This window comes from Pseudophryne corroboree, chromosome 4 (genome assembly GCF_028390025.1).
Source record: "Pseudophryne corroboree isolate aPseCor3 chromosome 4, aPseCor3.hap2, whole genome shotgun sequence".
Classification (NCBI taxonomy): Eukaryota; Metazoa; Chordata; class Amphibia; order Anura; family Myobatrachidae; genus Pseudophryne; species Pseudophryne corroboree.
This window is the reverse complement of record NC_086447.1, coordinates 535,266,787-535,282,921: the sequence shown is the minus strand read 5'-3', so window position 1 is coordinate 535,282,921 and position 16,135 is coordinate 535,266,787. Positions and strand designations below refer to the sequence as shown.

Below are 16,135 nucleotides of genomic sequence, written 5' to 3'. Positions count from 1 at the left end.
GATATCTTTTGTTGTTCCTTTCCTTTGGCGGCGTGCCGCACATATATTTAGTTTTAGGGTAGTTAGTAGCCCCTAGCTTCTGTTTGCTTTAGTTAGAGTTCCCCTTGTTATTATACTGTCTCGGTTCACGCTTTGTCTCACTCTAAGACCTGGGGGCATCGGAGTTGGGCAGACCTAATCCGCCCTTCAAACGCGGCTGCCGTGGGCCCAATAAACCATAGTCACTCAGGCGTGAACTGACCACACAGGTAAAACAACGGAGGTAGGGTGCTAGGGGCTATTCCCGTTCCCTCCCTATTTCAGCGTCACGTCCTGGTGCTCTGGACTCACTTCGCAACATCCTTCTAGTTCTGAGCATCAGGATCGTAACACCAATGCTTGGTGGTATGCGTGGTGAACCAGCCCCAAGCCTGACTGAGAAGACACGCGGAGTGGTATGTCTCTAAACTAGGGTAAGCAACCCCTCCACAGTCTTGGGTAAAATCAAGATCTGTCAAGCAATGCGGTGCCTGGACCCCTTCCAAATAAAGTGAGATAAAATTTTATTAGCCCTGACGTTGAGAGGTTTGGGGAAGCTGCGAGGGATAGCCCGAAACAAGTAGAGAAGTTTAGGGAGTAGTATCATTTTGGTTGCGGAGACACGCCCCAGCCAGGAGATTTCATGGAGGAACCACTCCTTAAGCAATCTCTCAAATGCATTCAATAAAGGCACATAGTTACACTCATATAGGTCCCTGTCCAGGGAGAGATGGACACCCAAATATTTGATAGATCATGTTTGCCAAGCATATCTGTACCTGTCTTTGAGCAAAGTCAGAGTGCATGGCGCGATATGAATCGGTAGGGCTTCCGTTTTAGAAGTGTTCAATTTATAGTAGGAAATTCTAGAATATTTATCAAGGATACTATGGAGGACAGGGAGGGAGTTGTCAGGGCGAGTCAAACAGAGCAAAATATCGTCAGCAAACAAGCTAACCTTGTGAGTCGGTCCTCCTATCTCTGGGGCCTGTAACTGTTGCCTCAGACCTGATAGTTTCAGCTAGGGGCTCAATAGCCAGAGCAAATATAAGGGGCGATAATGGGCAGCCCTGCCTAGTGCCATTCGATATAGTGAATCCTCCTGACAGACACCCATTTACAAACACCTTTGCAGAGGGAGTGGAGTACAGAGCAAAAATCGAGTCTAGGAACCTCCCAATAAATCCGAAGTTACCAAGAACAGCTCTCAGATATCCCCAATGAAGTCTGTTGAACGCCTTTTCGGCGTCCAATGAAAGAATTAAAAGGGGGGTTTTATGTGCATTGCAGTGCTCCACGACGTCAAATACTCTCCGAGTGTTGTCCGGGGCCTGCCTGCCCGGAACAAAACCCACCTGATCAGCATCTATTAGAGACGATAGAAGTGGGGAGAGACGATTAGCTATAAGCTTGTTACGCACACCAGTGCTAACAGGAGTATACCGGTGTATGAACAGAGAGGGAAGCGAAGCAAACGAACTCACAGACAGTATAACATAACATACACAGGAGGTGATGGAATAACTAATAAACACAAAGTGAACGGAGAAGCCCAAAGGCTCAGGAATTGGGTGTCTCCCTAGTGTCAGGAATGCTCAGATGGAATAGAGCGGACAATGAAGCGATGTGTAGTGATTTCACATGTGGAGCACCTGAAATGATGTTGCTAAGAGCAACAGAAAAAACCCCAAAGGGTTACCAACGGGTGTGGGAATAAACTCCTTGGTCAGAGATAGAAATATAGACACAAGGAGAGTATCCACAATCCTAACCCCCACTTGCAGGGCACAGGTTCAGCTTACTGCCACTAAACTGACACCTGGACGCCCTGCACAGTGAAGGAGGATTAAGCAAGCAGGTCTGAGAGTACAGCCGCAAACCTGCTGGGTTCACAGAATAGCAAAAGAACCCCAGCAGGTCAAACAACTGACTCCAGTCTTACTGCTAGGTCCGGATTGGCAGAATGAAGTACCGAATCCCAAGGCCTATTCGCAGTAAGCAACAAGTAAATACAAAGTCACACAGTACTAGCTAACTCTCTGGAACTGACTAACAAACAAAGATTCAGCAGCATTTGCCTAGCCTGAGAGGATGGTTTATATAGCAGGTGCTGTCCACGCCCCACTCAGACCTCACAGACTGTGAGCACAAAACCAGCGCCGGATTCCCTGCCGTGCACAGAGCCTGTAACCACTACACAGTAAAAACCCGGACCGGAGTATCAGCTGCGCTCAGGTTACTTTGCTAACACTTGCCTCCCGGTTGCCATGGCGACTTGGCAGCACAGAGCAGGAGATCCTAACAGTACCCCCCCTCTGACGAGGGGTCAAAGAACCCCTACCACCGGGTTTATCGGGGAACTGCGAGAAGAAAGAGCGTATCAGTCTGGGGGCATGAAGATCACAACTGCGCACCCACGACCGCTCCTCCGGGCCATACCCCTTCCAGTGCACCAAAAATGACAGCCGACCCCGAACCATCTTGGAGTCAAGAACCCTTTCAACCACAAACTCCCTCTGACCCCGTATCAGAAGAGGAGAAGGTCTTCCACTGGAAGAAGGATTACTAACTGCCAGTTTTAAAAGGGAACAATGAAATGTTTTATTGATACCCAATGAACGGGGCAGATCTAACTGAAATGCCACCGGATTGATAACCCTGGTGATCTTATAAGGGCCGATGAACCGGGGGCCTAACTTATGAGATGGCTGTCTCAACTTCAAATTCTTGGTGGACAACCAGACGAAGTCTCCTAATTTGAAGCTGCAGGGTCTTCTCCGCTTATCAAAAACCCTTTTGGTCACTAATGACACAGACACAAGGGCTTTCTTCACTTTCCTCCAAATACCCCTAAGGACCGAAACAACAGAGGAACCACCAGGCGTGGAATCCAGGGGGTCAAAAGAATTGGCCTTAGGATGATGCCCATACACACAAAGGAAGGGAGAGATCCCTGTAGCAGAGTGAGCCGCGTTGTTATAGGCAAACTCCGCCATGGACAGATGAGCAACCCAATCAGTATGACACTTGGAGACATAACACCTGAGGAACTGCTCCAAGGACTGGTTCACCCTCTCAGTCTGCCCATTAGACTGTGGATGGTAGCCTGACGACAAGCTCACAGAAATCTGGAGATCAGAACAAAATGCCCTCCAGAATTTGGCCACAAACTGGGATCCACGGTCAGAGACCACATCAAGTGGCAACCCGTGGAGGCGCACAACGTGCTGCATAAATAACTCAGACAGGCGTCTGGCCGATGGCAACCCAACCAGTGGAACGAAATGCGCCATCTTCGAAAACCTGTCAACGACAACCCAAATGGCTGTCATCCCCGAGGATTTGGGCAAGTCCACCACAAAATCCATGGAAATGTGGGTCCATGGCTTAGACGGAAAAGAGAGTGGGTGTAATGGGCCGACAGGAACCCCTCTAGGAGTTTTATTTCGGGCACAAACGTCACATGCCCGAACCCACTGATCCACATCCCTAGCCACCGAGGGCCACCACACCGCCCTAGACAGCAACTCCCGAGTTCTGGCAATACCCGGATGCCCTGCCGACCTCTTGGCATGGAATTCCAGGAACACTCGCTGTCTTAACCTAGGAGGCACAAACAAGAGACCTACCGGAAGGTCTGGAGGAGCCTGCTCCTGTGCTCTAAGGACTAATGACAAGAGGTCCTGGGTAATGCCCACTTTAATACATGATGGGGACACAATGGGCAATGGCTTCTCGGTGGTCTCTTGAACTGGAGCAAAACTCCGCGAGAGCGCATCAGCCTTGATGTTTTTTGACCCAGGGCGATATGTTATCAAAAAATTAAAGCGAGCAAAAAACAAAGCCCATCGTGCCTGCCTGGCATTGAGCCGCTTCGCTGAATCTAAATATGCCAGATTCTTATGGTCGGTGAGAATTGAGACCACAAACTTAGCCCCCTCAAGCCAGTGTCTCCACTCCCCGAGTGCATCCTTTATAGCCAACAATTCCCGGTTACCCACATCATAATTCATTTCGGCAGACGAAAATTTACGGGAAAAGTAAGCACAGGGATGAAGGCGATTATCAGACACCCCCATCTGAGAGAGCACTGCCCCAATACCTATCTCAGAGGCATCCACTTCTACCACAAAAGGACGCTCTGGATCTGGGTGTCGCAGCACCTTGGCCGAGACAAATGCCCTTTTGAGACGGGCAAAGGCCGCTTTGGCCTCACAAGACCAGTGAGCAACATCCGCCCCTTTCTTAGTGAGTGCCACCAAGGGGGCCACTATAGACGAAAATCCAGCGATAAACCGTCTATAAAAATTCGCAAAGCCCAGAAAACGCTGAAGCGCCTTCAAACTAGTGGGCTGCACCCAATCCAGGACTGCCTGTACCTTAGAACCCTCCATTTGGAAACCTTCTGAGGAGATAATATACCCTAGAAATGCGATTTGCTGGACTTCAAACTCGCACTTCTCCAGCTTCGCCCCAAGCTGGTGGTCTCTGAGTTTCTGGAGGACTAAGCGTACATGCTTCCGATGTTCCTCCAGGGAATGAGAGAAGATTAGGATGTCATCTAGATAAACAACTAAGAATCTATCCAAAATCCCAAATATTCCCTGAGCACATCGTTCATGAATTCCTGGAAGACTGCTGGGGCATTAGAGAGCCCAAAAGGCATCACCAAATATTCATAATGCCCTGAGTGGGTATTAAAGGCAGTCTTCCATTCATCCCCCTCTCTTATTCGGATTAGATTGTAAGCACCGCGTAGGTCAATCTTAGAAAAAATGGTGGCAGTACGAAGCTGGTCAAACAAAACCGAAATGAGAGGCAGTGGGTACGAGTTTTTAATCATGATACGGTTCAATTCCCTGAAGTCGATGCAGGGTAGCAACGAACCGTCCTTTTTACCCAGGAAAAAGAACCCCGACCCAACTGGGGACTGTGAGGGTCTGATAAATCCCTTAGCCAAGTTCTCCTGAATGTACTCTGCCATAGCCTGAGTCTCAGGACGTGACAGGGAGTACAACCTGCTCTTGGGAAGCTTAGCATCCGGCAACAAATCAATGGCACAGTCATAGGGGCGATGGAGAGGTAGTACCTCCGCAACTTTTTTGGAGAACACATCCGCAAAATCTGCATAACATCCTGGCAATCCTGGCAAACTTAGCTGCGAGAGCCTGACTGGAAGGCTCAAGCAACTCCTGAAACAATCACTACCCCAACTAAGAATCTCCCCAGAGACCCAGTCAAATTGAGGGTTATGGGCCCTTAACCAGGGTAACCCCAAAACCAATGGGGCAAAAGAACAGACAGTCACATAAAAAGACAATTTTTCAGAGTGTGTGGCTCCAATAAACAAAGGAATTTGGCTGGTGCAGGAGGTAATTTTACCCTGGGACAATGGTTCCCCGTTTAACCCACAGATCTCAATCTCTGATGCCAAAGGTACTGAGGGAACAGAGTGTTCCAGGGCGAATTGACGGTCCATGAAAACCCCATCGGCCCCACTGTCAACAAAGGCCTCAGTCTTGACAGTTTGACCGAGGATCTCCAAAGTCACCGGAATGAGAAAAGTCTTTTTGGGAAATTCTGACTTCTGGCCTGACAGGATATTTCCCATCACCCTCAGGCCCTGAAGTTTTCCGGTTTTTCTGGGCATGATACTACAACATGACCTTTATTCCCACAGTACAAACACAAACCCTGCTGTCTCCTCCGCGTCTTCTCACGCGAGGAGTGGCGGGTAGCCCCAATCTGCATAGGCTCCTCGGAATATTCCTCAGAGTCTGAGGTTCCCTTGGGAAAAAAGGAAACTGCGGTCTCCCTTTCAAGCCTATGCTCTCTCAGCCGTCTATCCACCCAGATGGATAACTGCATGAGCTGATCTAAGCTATCGGGCGAGGGATATTGTACCAGTTGGTCCTTTATCTGGTCATAAAGGCCCCTTCGGTACTGGTTTCTCAGGGCTGGGTCATTCCACTGGGTATCATGAACCAACCTCCGAAACTCCGTACTATAAACCTCAGCTGGCCGTCGCCCTTGCTTAAGAACCGTAATCTGAGCCTCGGCTGAAGCCATCTTGTCAGGGTCATCATACAAAATGCCCAGTGCCGTAAAAAAAGCATCAACACTTTTAAGCGACGGACAGTCAGGCTGTAACCCATATGCCCAGACCTGTGGGTCTCCTTGTAGCAAGGAAATCACCATGCCCACCCGCTGAATCTCCGACCCAGAAGACTGGGGCCTAAGCCTGAAATATAGCTTACAGCTCTCCTTGAAACAAAAGAACTGCTAGCGATCTCCAGAAAAACGATCCGGGAGATTTACTTTCGGCTCCTTAACCCCTGAACTTGCCGCTGCTGCTGCGGGAGCTCCGCTAGCGGCCTGCGGGGTGTTCATTTTAATGGACATCTCATTAAATTGTCGAGTCAGGACCTGCACCTGATCGACCACCTGTTGCAAAGTATTTTGAGGGGTATGCTTCATATTCCCACAAAATTTCAACAGGAGTAGGGCTGCTGAATATGTTACGCACACCAGTGCTAACAGGAGTATACCGGTGTATGAACAGAGAGGGAAGCGAAGCAAACGAACTCACAGACAGTATAACATAACATACACAGAAGGTGATGGAATAACTAATAAACACAAAGTGAACGGAGAAGCCCAAAGGCTCAGGAATTGGGTGTCTCCCTAGTGTCAGGAATGCTCAGATGGAATAGAGCGGACAATGAAGCGATGTGTAGTGATTTCACATGTGGAGCACCTGAAATGATGTTGCTAAGAGCAACAGAAAACCCCCCAAAGGGTTACCAACGGGTGTGGGAATAAACTCCTTGGTCAGAGATAGAAATATAGACACAAGGAGAGTATCCACAATCCTAACCCCCACTTGCAGGGCACAGGTTCAGCTTACTGCCACTAAACTGACACCTGGACGCCCTGCACAGTGAGGGAGGATTAAGCAAGCAGGTCTGAGAGTACAGCCGCAAACCTGCTGGGTTCACAGTACACAGAATAGCAAAAGAACCCCAGCAGGTCAAACAACTGACTCCAGTCTTACTGCTAGGTCCGGATTGGCAGAATGAAGTACCGAATTCCAAGGCCTATTCGCAGTAAGCAACAAGTAAATACAAAGTCACACAGTACTAGCTAACTCTCTGGAACTGACTAACAAACAAAGATTCAGCGGCATTTGCCTAGCCTGAGAGGATGGTTTATATAGCAGGTGCTGTCCACGCCCCACTCAGACCTCACAGACTGTGAGCACAAAACCAGCGCCGGATTCCCTGCCGTGCACAGAGCCTGTAACCACTACACAGTAAAAACCCGGACCGGAGTATCAGCTGCGCTCAGGTTACTTCGCTAACACTTGCCTACCGGTTGCCATGGCGACGTGGCAGCACAGAGCAGGAGATCCTAACAAAGCTTCGCAAAGAGCTTAACGTCAGTGTTCAATAAAGCTATAGGGCGGTAATTTTGAACAGATGTAGCTTACCAGGTTTAGGGATAGCACCAATTTGTGCTTCAAGCATTTCCCTCGGAAGCCGCCCCACATCCGACGCCTCGTTAAAAACTGACAACAGCACTGGTGCCAATTCAGCCTTCTAAGTTTTATAAAAATGGGACGGAAAGCCATCAGGCCCAGGCGCCTTATCTCTCGGGAGATTATCGATAGCCGCTTCTAATTCCTTCATAGTCCAAGGGGAGCTAAGGGACAGGCAGGTCACGGAGTCCAACGTCGGAAGGGAGATTTTCTACAGAAAAGACTATTTCAGCCTCCATGGGCTGGTGAGTAGCCGAGTCAGACTGCAAATTATAAAGTTGGGAATAATATTCTGCAAAGGTGTTTGCGATATCATAAGGGACAGACACCCTAGATCCTGTGTAGGAACAAACATAATGGATTCTAGCCCTAGCTCGCCTATTCCGTAACTTTCGGGCCAAAACATGACCCGCCTTATTACCAAACACATAGAATCTCTGGTTCAGTCGTGCAATATTACGGTGCACTTCCCGAAGAGAGAATACATTTACTTTCTCCCTGGCGGCTAGCAAAAGTTTGAAAAGAGACCTATTTTGGGGATCGGCTTTATGCGCCAACTCCAGCCTGGCTGCTTCTCCTTCAGCCAACACACGTTCCTGTTGTTGAGAATGTTTTAGTTGCGAAGCTGTTTGAATGGCCGAACCTCGTACTACAGCTTTAAAGGAGCACCAGTTATTAAAGATTGATGTATCCTCTGGTTTATTAGTGTCAAGATATAACTGTATGGAACTTCGTATGGCGAGGTAGGCCTCAGGGTGACTAAGTAAGAAATTCCCCAACCTCCAGGGGCCTGGTGGAACTTTACAGGCCTCCGAGTCCCATACTACCAACAAAGGCGAATGGTTGGACCAGGTCATCGGTAATATTCTTATTTCCCTAATGGACGATAACGTATCTTTAGTAGTCAAAATTTGGGAGTCTAGTGTGAAAGAGCAGTGCGAGGAAATTAATATCGCAACACCGGCCTTTTTTGTGGAACCATTCGCCATGTGACAGGTAGGGAAACGATTATAATGGAATCTAGGGGGGTCTAATTTCCTAAAAAGAGTTTCCTGAATCGCGACCACATCCGCCTTCATTTTATAGAAGGAGGTCAAAACTAACTTACGCTTCTGCGGGGAATTCAATCCCTTAACATTGAGTGACACCAACTTGACCATAACTGACTAATCGGGAAGCGGACCAACTGCTCAGTCCAACAGGTGCATACTTGGCAATTTCTGTATCCTGAACACTTAGACAGAGTATATCAGCAATCAAGACACAGAAGGGGAACAACCAGGGGGAGAAGGAAAAGAGAATACATAAAGAAAAGGAAAGAAACTGATCCCGTAAAGATACAGAGTCAAAGTAAGGTGCCAAGACATCCAGCGCCTCACACTACTAAGTAGAGAGGTTAGTGGCCAACCTCCCCGCAGTCAAGCAGCCGAGAAATGCAAAGCTAAGTAATTATAAATTAACATTATCACACGGCATAGAGAACAAATAACGGCAGGGCAACATCGACATGATATTTTGAGCAAAACACTAGGTTTAAAAACAAACAAATAATCTTAGTGGCTGTAGCAGAGAAAACAGACTGAAACCTATTGTGCATCCTCATCTCCTAAAACAGAACTCTAAACATCACATAGGCAGTTATAACTGGAGAAAGGAGAAGATCATAACAGAAAATCAATGTCTATGAGCAGCAAAGGCAAGATCTGTAGCAATTTTGCAGCAAAACATCATGAAATGACAATACCAGCTCAACAACGGCCGGTCCTGGCAAATGGACGTAACAAAGGCAAGGCCCTATTTCTCAACCGTCGACCAGTTCTGCTGAAGTCGGCGGTCCGGAGAGCCAGTCAAGCGATCACCCCCTAAATTCCACTTGTGCAAAAGTCTCATACTGTCCTCTACTGAGGACACAGCAATGGTGGAACCTTCCCTAGAGATCAGCAGACTAGTGGGGAAACCCCACCTATAGACGATGCCAGCTTTCCTAAGAGCAACGGTAACAGGTTGAAAGGAACGTCTCTCGGTGAGAGTGTACTGTGACAAGTCTCCAAAGAGTTGAACTCTCATGAGGACATCCCTTGTCGACCCCTCTGGAGCATTGCGGGCCTTCGGGACCCGATGGATTCAGTCCAGGATCAGATCTGAAGAGGTGGCAGAGGGCAGGAGTTTCTTGAAGACTTCCATAGTATAGTCATGCAAGCTACTATTGGAAACTGATTCAGGGACCCCCCTGAGCTTAAGGTTGTTTCTGCGCGAGCGGTCTTCCAAATCCGCCACTTTTTCTCGCAGAGCGGCCACTTCCCCCTCGAGGGTATCATGAGAGTCAAGAAGGGAGTTATGCAAGCCCACCACCTCACCCATCTTTGTTTCCAGTTGACCGGTTCTTTCACCCAAGTCATCGATAGAGCTTTGGCAGGATTTCAAGTTCAACATTGTCCTAAACTCGGACGCCACCTCGTCCTTAAACTGTCGCAACAAAAGCTTCATGTTGCCCACTGTTAAGGCCTCACCATCCTCCAGATGTGGCGAGGGAGGGGAATCTTGAGTTGGAGAAGCAGTTGCCATAGGAGAGGACCGCGCAGGCGAGGGGCTCGATCCGGAAGTAAGGGCCCCAGTCTCCTTAGGCTTGTTGCGATAAGGCGAAGGCTTGAAAAAGGCAACCTGAGAGATCGGTTTGGAGGCTTTATGCTTCTTAGGAGGCATGACGCGGCACTTTCCAGAGAAACTATCAAAACCTGTAGAATGGGGGGAGCTCAGTGGGGGCCTCAATCCAGCATAGAAGCGATCATGTCGCATGTGAAAGAGTGTCGGCTAAAGTGACTGCAGGGAGGCATGAGGGGGGCAAATGATAGAGGAGGTCACATCCCATTGCAGTAGTGGCAGGTTCGATAGCTGGGGATGATTGGGACACGTACCAGCACACTCGGGCCCAGCATAGGGAAACCAACCGACACTTTTAGTATAATGACCCAATCCCACAGCAATATACACCAGTAATTATGATGACTTATCGAGGGGATATTAATTATATTATGGACGCGCAGGAGCAGCACTTATACAAACAAAATTGGCCACTTTGAATACACAGTGGCATATCTCACATCAGCTCTGTGTGCAAGGATTGGGGCTGCTGAGTGTCAGCCCCTCCACAGCAGCGCACTTCAGGGAAGAGAGGCAGGCGTTTGGGAGCCAACACTGGGGATCTCCCGCAGCCACACACTCCGCACTGCACAGGGATGAGGAGAGGGAGTGAAGGGGGGCCGTCGCTGCCTGGCGACAGCGGGAGACACACGCCCCTGCCGCCCTGCACACTGAGCCGCCCGCAGCCGCGGAGCCAGCGTCTGTAGTGGCGCGCGGGTGAGGTAGCGGGGGAGGACTCACCGGCCGCCGCTGTCAGTGATGCCCAATCCGGACGACAACCGCCGGGACCCGGGGGAGCAGTTGCTGGTGCTGCCGCCTCACGCCACACCAGGACGAGGATCACTACTTCAGAGCTCCGCCGCCGAGCGGCCCGCACAGCCTCACTTCCGGTCAGAGGGAGATTATACCGCAGTCCCCTGCTTCAGATGGAGGGGAAGGCAGCAACCTGCAGGTACCCTAAAATGGGCCCCCCGGCTCCGCAACTCAAACCCCTCGATCCCCAACAGTAGAGGGAAGTATCATAAGATAATAGGGGGATTCAGGGCTCCCTACACCAATTTTAAGCTAGGTGATATAGCAGGGCAATCAGGAGCTCACTGGAATCGCCTCCTCACAGTTCACAGGCTAAGCCACGCCCCCAGCAAGTATACTTTAAATCTGTCTGCACGTGTTAAATATGCAGTACCTAACTTTGTTTTGCCAAGAGAGGCAGATTTTCAGATCTAGCTTGGTTTACTTTGAGCTCTAAATTGAATTCAGAGTGTTTTGGCACGCAAGGCAAATATTACAAACTCCATCCATCATCTTTACATATACAGTATACACATGGTGTAATTACTACATACTTGATGAACAACAACAGTAAGGGCTTATACTGTATCTATCAGTGTCATAATACCTGATGGTCTCACTGGCTGCTCTATAGGAATGTCTATCGTTTCCTTTTTTAATCCCAGGCCCAGTCCTAAACCAAGTGACATCACCACCAAAGCCACAAGAAGTACCTGTAAGAGAAAAAAATAACAACAAATAAAATATAAACAAATATTTTCATATAATTGTAAAAATACTAAACATAAAATATGCATTCCAGTATATTACAGGAAGGAACGATTATCAGTCTACTGTGTTTTAAATACCAAAGTGAAAAGTGAATGTACAGTATTTGTAAGCTATGGGGACAACACTTCCACTCTGCATATAACAGCAGAGATCTGACTGTTTCTCCCTTGTTTATGGCATTTATAGAAAGTGAGAACCTTTTTCTCCTGGTAAGAAACAGGAGAAATGGATGTTATAGTTTTTATAAATAAAGTCCTAAGTATTGTTTTAAAGTTAGGCTGGGTACACACTGTCCGATGTGTACCCGATATATCGTATGAGCTGCCGGTACTCTCGGTACTATCGGACAGTGTGTACGGGTGATCTCGTATACGATGCACGGTCCCGCGGCACGTATATGATGTCACATATCTTTTTTTCTGCACTTGAAAGCAAAAGTTATGTGACTGCCCTGCATGCTCCGGGATGTGGTCACAGCTGATACATCGTACAGTGTGTATGCACTTACGATGTATTGTTTGCAATTTCACATCTGCCGACATCCTGTAGTGTGTACCCAGCCATAGGCATTTACTGGAAGATCCAAATGAACACTAATGACAAATACATTTTAAGCTCACTGCAGCAACTGCCAGAGGCATCTCTTTTAAGTTTAACATCAGTATATTATATTATTTAATTTTACTTACATTTTAATAAGTATGTGTACAATCTGGGCATCACAGTCTTGAAGATAGACTGTGATGAAAATAGGTTGAGGCAGTGACTAACACGTGCACACAGTATACATGGGAATGGGCCACTGCGTTTACTTACATATGTACATTGGAAATACATGTGATATGCATGTCGTCACTGCATCATTTCCAGATTGCATATACAGCATATTAAATATCATAGTGTGAACAATCACTTAATAAAAGTTATTATGAACATAAGTGGGAAATTATCATTACCCATGATATTGTGTAAGTTAATTAAATTGGCTATTTGGAAATGGAAGCAACATTAAAATAAATAACACTTGGTAGCGGCCTAAGTGTAAAAGGTGAATATACATTGCTTAATGGCAGATTTGAGTTGCAGGTGGTGCACTTTCATTGATAACCCAGACTCAGAGCCAGCCCTAGGCATAGGCAAACCAGGCCAATGCCTATGGCATTTGGTATGCCAAGGGCCACAAGCAGCTTCTGCTGATTAAAATGATATGCAGCATGCCTATATTCTTTGTGTGACTGCGGCTGTATCTGCATATGAAATGCTACATTACAGTGTATTCCTGGAAATCACTGTAACGTAGCATTTTGTATGCAAATACAGTCACAGTCGCACACAGAATATAGGTATGCCGTATGTCATTTTAATCAACAGAAGCTGCTTGTGCATCCTAGCCACATAATAATACAAATAAGATGCATTTTCATAAAAAAAAAAGACTCCCGACGTTAGCAGAGCTGCCAGCTGACTCACGCCAGGCATTTCTTGCTGCATGGCGTAATGAGGCAAGATGTATGAGGTCACATCTGTATCCAAGCAGAGGCAGAGGTCACAGTGTTAGCGGCCATGTGAGTGCTGTGTGCGTGTGGATTGGTCGTGCAGTAGTGTTCAGCATATGTGTAAGGGGCATTATGTGTGTCATGTGTATAAATGCATTAATACTGTGCGACAAATGTGTAAGCAGCACTATGTGTGTCATTATGTGTATAATTGCAGTAATAATGTGCAGCATATGTGAAAGTGACATTATATATGTGTCATTATGTGTATAAGGGCATTAATAATGTGTGGCATATGTGTAAGGGACATTATGTGTAAGGGCATAAAAGTTGGCATAATGTGTAAGCGGCATTACTGTGTGGTATTATGTGTATAAATGCATTACTAATGTGTGGCATTATGTGTATAAGGTGCTCTACTGTGTGGTGTAACGTATAGAAAGGGCATTATTATATGATAATATAATGATAAAGAACAATATGGTGTGGTGTAATGTGAATATGTTTTGGTGTAATGTGAATAAGGGGCACTACTGTGAGGAGTAAAGTTTATAAGGTAAAGGGGTACTACTATGTGATGTAACATGAATTATGGACACTATTGCACAATAAAATGTGAATAAAGTTACACTACTGTGTGGCGTAATTTGAATTGGGGGTACTATTGTGTGGCCATGCCCCTTCTCAACAAGAACACACCCCTTTTTGGGCTGTGCGCTGAATGTGCGCAATATTCCTATTTAAAATATAGGGGGTAGGAACACCAAATGAGGACTGCTGAGTGTGAGGGGTGATGGTGCTGGGAAAGGGGTGCAGGGTCAGAGACAAAACTAGTGGCGGTGCTAGGGGGCACCAGCCAAAATCTTACCTAGGGCATCATATTGGTTAGGGCCGGCTCTGCCCAGACTGATTGTGTCTTTACTATATTTCACTAAAATAACAAATAGTACAGAAGGATTACATTGCAAATCTTAACCATCTGTATTTGCAAGATGCCACAGCTACAGTCATTCACTTCAATGGATCAATTTGTAAAACTGATTAACCACATTTATTCTCCCCAGCTATTATTCTTTCACAGTAGGAAAGGTGCTTCTTTTATTCCAAATTATTCCTGTTTTGTTCATCTCGTGTATATAGACCTGCATGAATAAACTCCTTTAATTGCTCAGTAAAATGTTATTCCATGTTTCCAAGCTGCTGTCCTTCCATCCTTTATAGTAGGTTACACATTTAGAACTTTGTAGTGTCCGCCGTAGCTGTGGAAAGTACAGTAACTTGTTTCCTCATAATTATTTACCCAAATGTCTGAAGACCTCATGACTCTCTTGGACCATCTGAAACACTGGGATCTTTGCTAAATGATACTAAAACTGCAATTCAATTTAATCTGCAAGATTATGTTATACTCCAGGACTGGATGGGCAAGGTCCTGGGGAAAACTAGGTAAATCCTAAAAAAGGAAACTTGGGGAATCCCATTGGGTTTGAGGGCTGTAGGCAATGTAACAGTCACATTTGGCTACTAATAGAATAATTCATCTTCCAAGAACACAAAATAAAGCAATTTGGAAGGAAAGTCAAACAGAGGAATTTGGTTGCAGGTAATAGGTGTGGACACCTATGACAAAAGACATCAAATTGATGTATTAAAGTTAATTCCGCTACATGCAGTTCTTCTTCAATTATTACTATGCAGTTATAAATATCTGCACAAAAGACATAGGTAAGATCCTTTCAGTTATATACAAAGTCAGTTTGGGGGTGAGTGTTTGGGGCGTGGAGCTCCCTATATTGCTCTGGCTGGGCTACTTTGGAGCATCACCAACTTACATTTACTTTTAACACATATCACATTGTGTTTGTTTCATATTTATGTAGCATTTTTCACATATCTTTTACACTTGTAACACTGCTCAGCCAAACTTCACTTTCTAACACTCTGACACTTTACTGCTGTCCTCTTCTTTTCTTTTACATTCAGCAGCCTCTTTCAATTGCTTAACACTGATCTTTCACTCCTATCCTTTTTCTGTGTGGTGCCTTGGAGTGGTGTGGCTGGGGTAGTCTGGGGGTGCTCTGCGCCCCAGAGGTGAACACCTATAGTGTTAGGGACCTGTCCGATGAGGTCACCGTGAATAGGTGGACAGGCTCATATACTGGCCAATATATGCCAAGAACCTCGAATATTATATTATGGTTGTAATAATTTTAATGGTGTATGGTGCACCTGCACCCTTTGTTCCTATATTGTAGTATTGCAGGGGTAGTGTCTCTCTTGAGCAGCATCAGTCCAGTGACCAGTCACAGAGGTGGTGTCCTCTGCTGCTATATGCCCCAGTGCTGCTGTATAAGTCCCTTGCAGTTTTGCGGTGTTGTCTTGCATCAGACCAGGGGTAGTGTCTCTTTTGTGCAGTATCAGTCCAGTGACCAGTCACAGTGGTGGTATCCTCTGCTACCATATATCCAGTGTTACTGGCGTATAATACCAGTGATATTGCCGTATAATTCCCGTGATATTGCCGTATAATTCCTGTGATACTGGCGTATAATTACAGTGATATTGCCGTATAATTCTCGGGATACTGGCGTATAATTTCTGTGATATTGCCATATAATTACAGTGATATTGCCGTATAATCCCTGTGATATTGCCTTATAATTCCCGTGATACTGACGTATAATTCCTGTGATATTGGCGTATAATTCTCGGGATACTATCGTATAATCCCTGTGATATTGCCGTATAATTACAGTGATATTGCGGTATAATTCCTTTGATATTGCCGTATAAATCCCGTGATACTGGCGTTTAATTCCTGTGATATTGCGTATAATTTTCGGGATACTGGCGTATAATTCCTGTGATATTGCCGTATAAT

The 16,135-nt window shown here is 46.4% G+C and overlaps 1 protein-coding gene across 2 annotated transcripts in view; it reads right to left on the bottom strand.

Annotated features, from left to right (window-relative positions):
- Nucleotides 1–16,135, bottom strand: part of ENPP3 (ectonucleotide pyrophosphatase/phosphodiesterase 3) — a 352,328-nt gene that overhangs the window by 281,553 nt on the left and 54,640 nt on the right. For both annotated transcript variants that reach the window (XM_063917307.1, XM_063917306.1), the window contains exon 2: nt 11,595–11,700. In XM_063917307.1, coding sequence (XP_063773377.1) covers nt 11,595–11,700 — 106 coding nt within the window. The remainder of the gene's footprint in view (nt 1–11,594; nt 11,701–16,135) is intronic.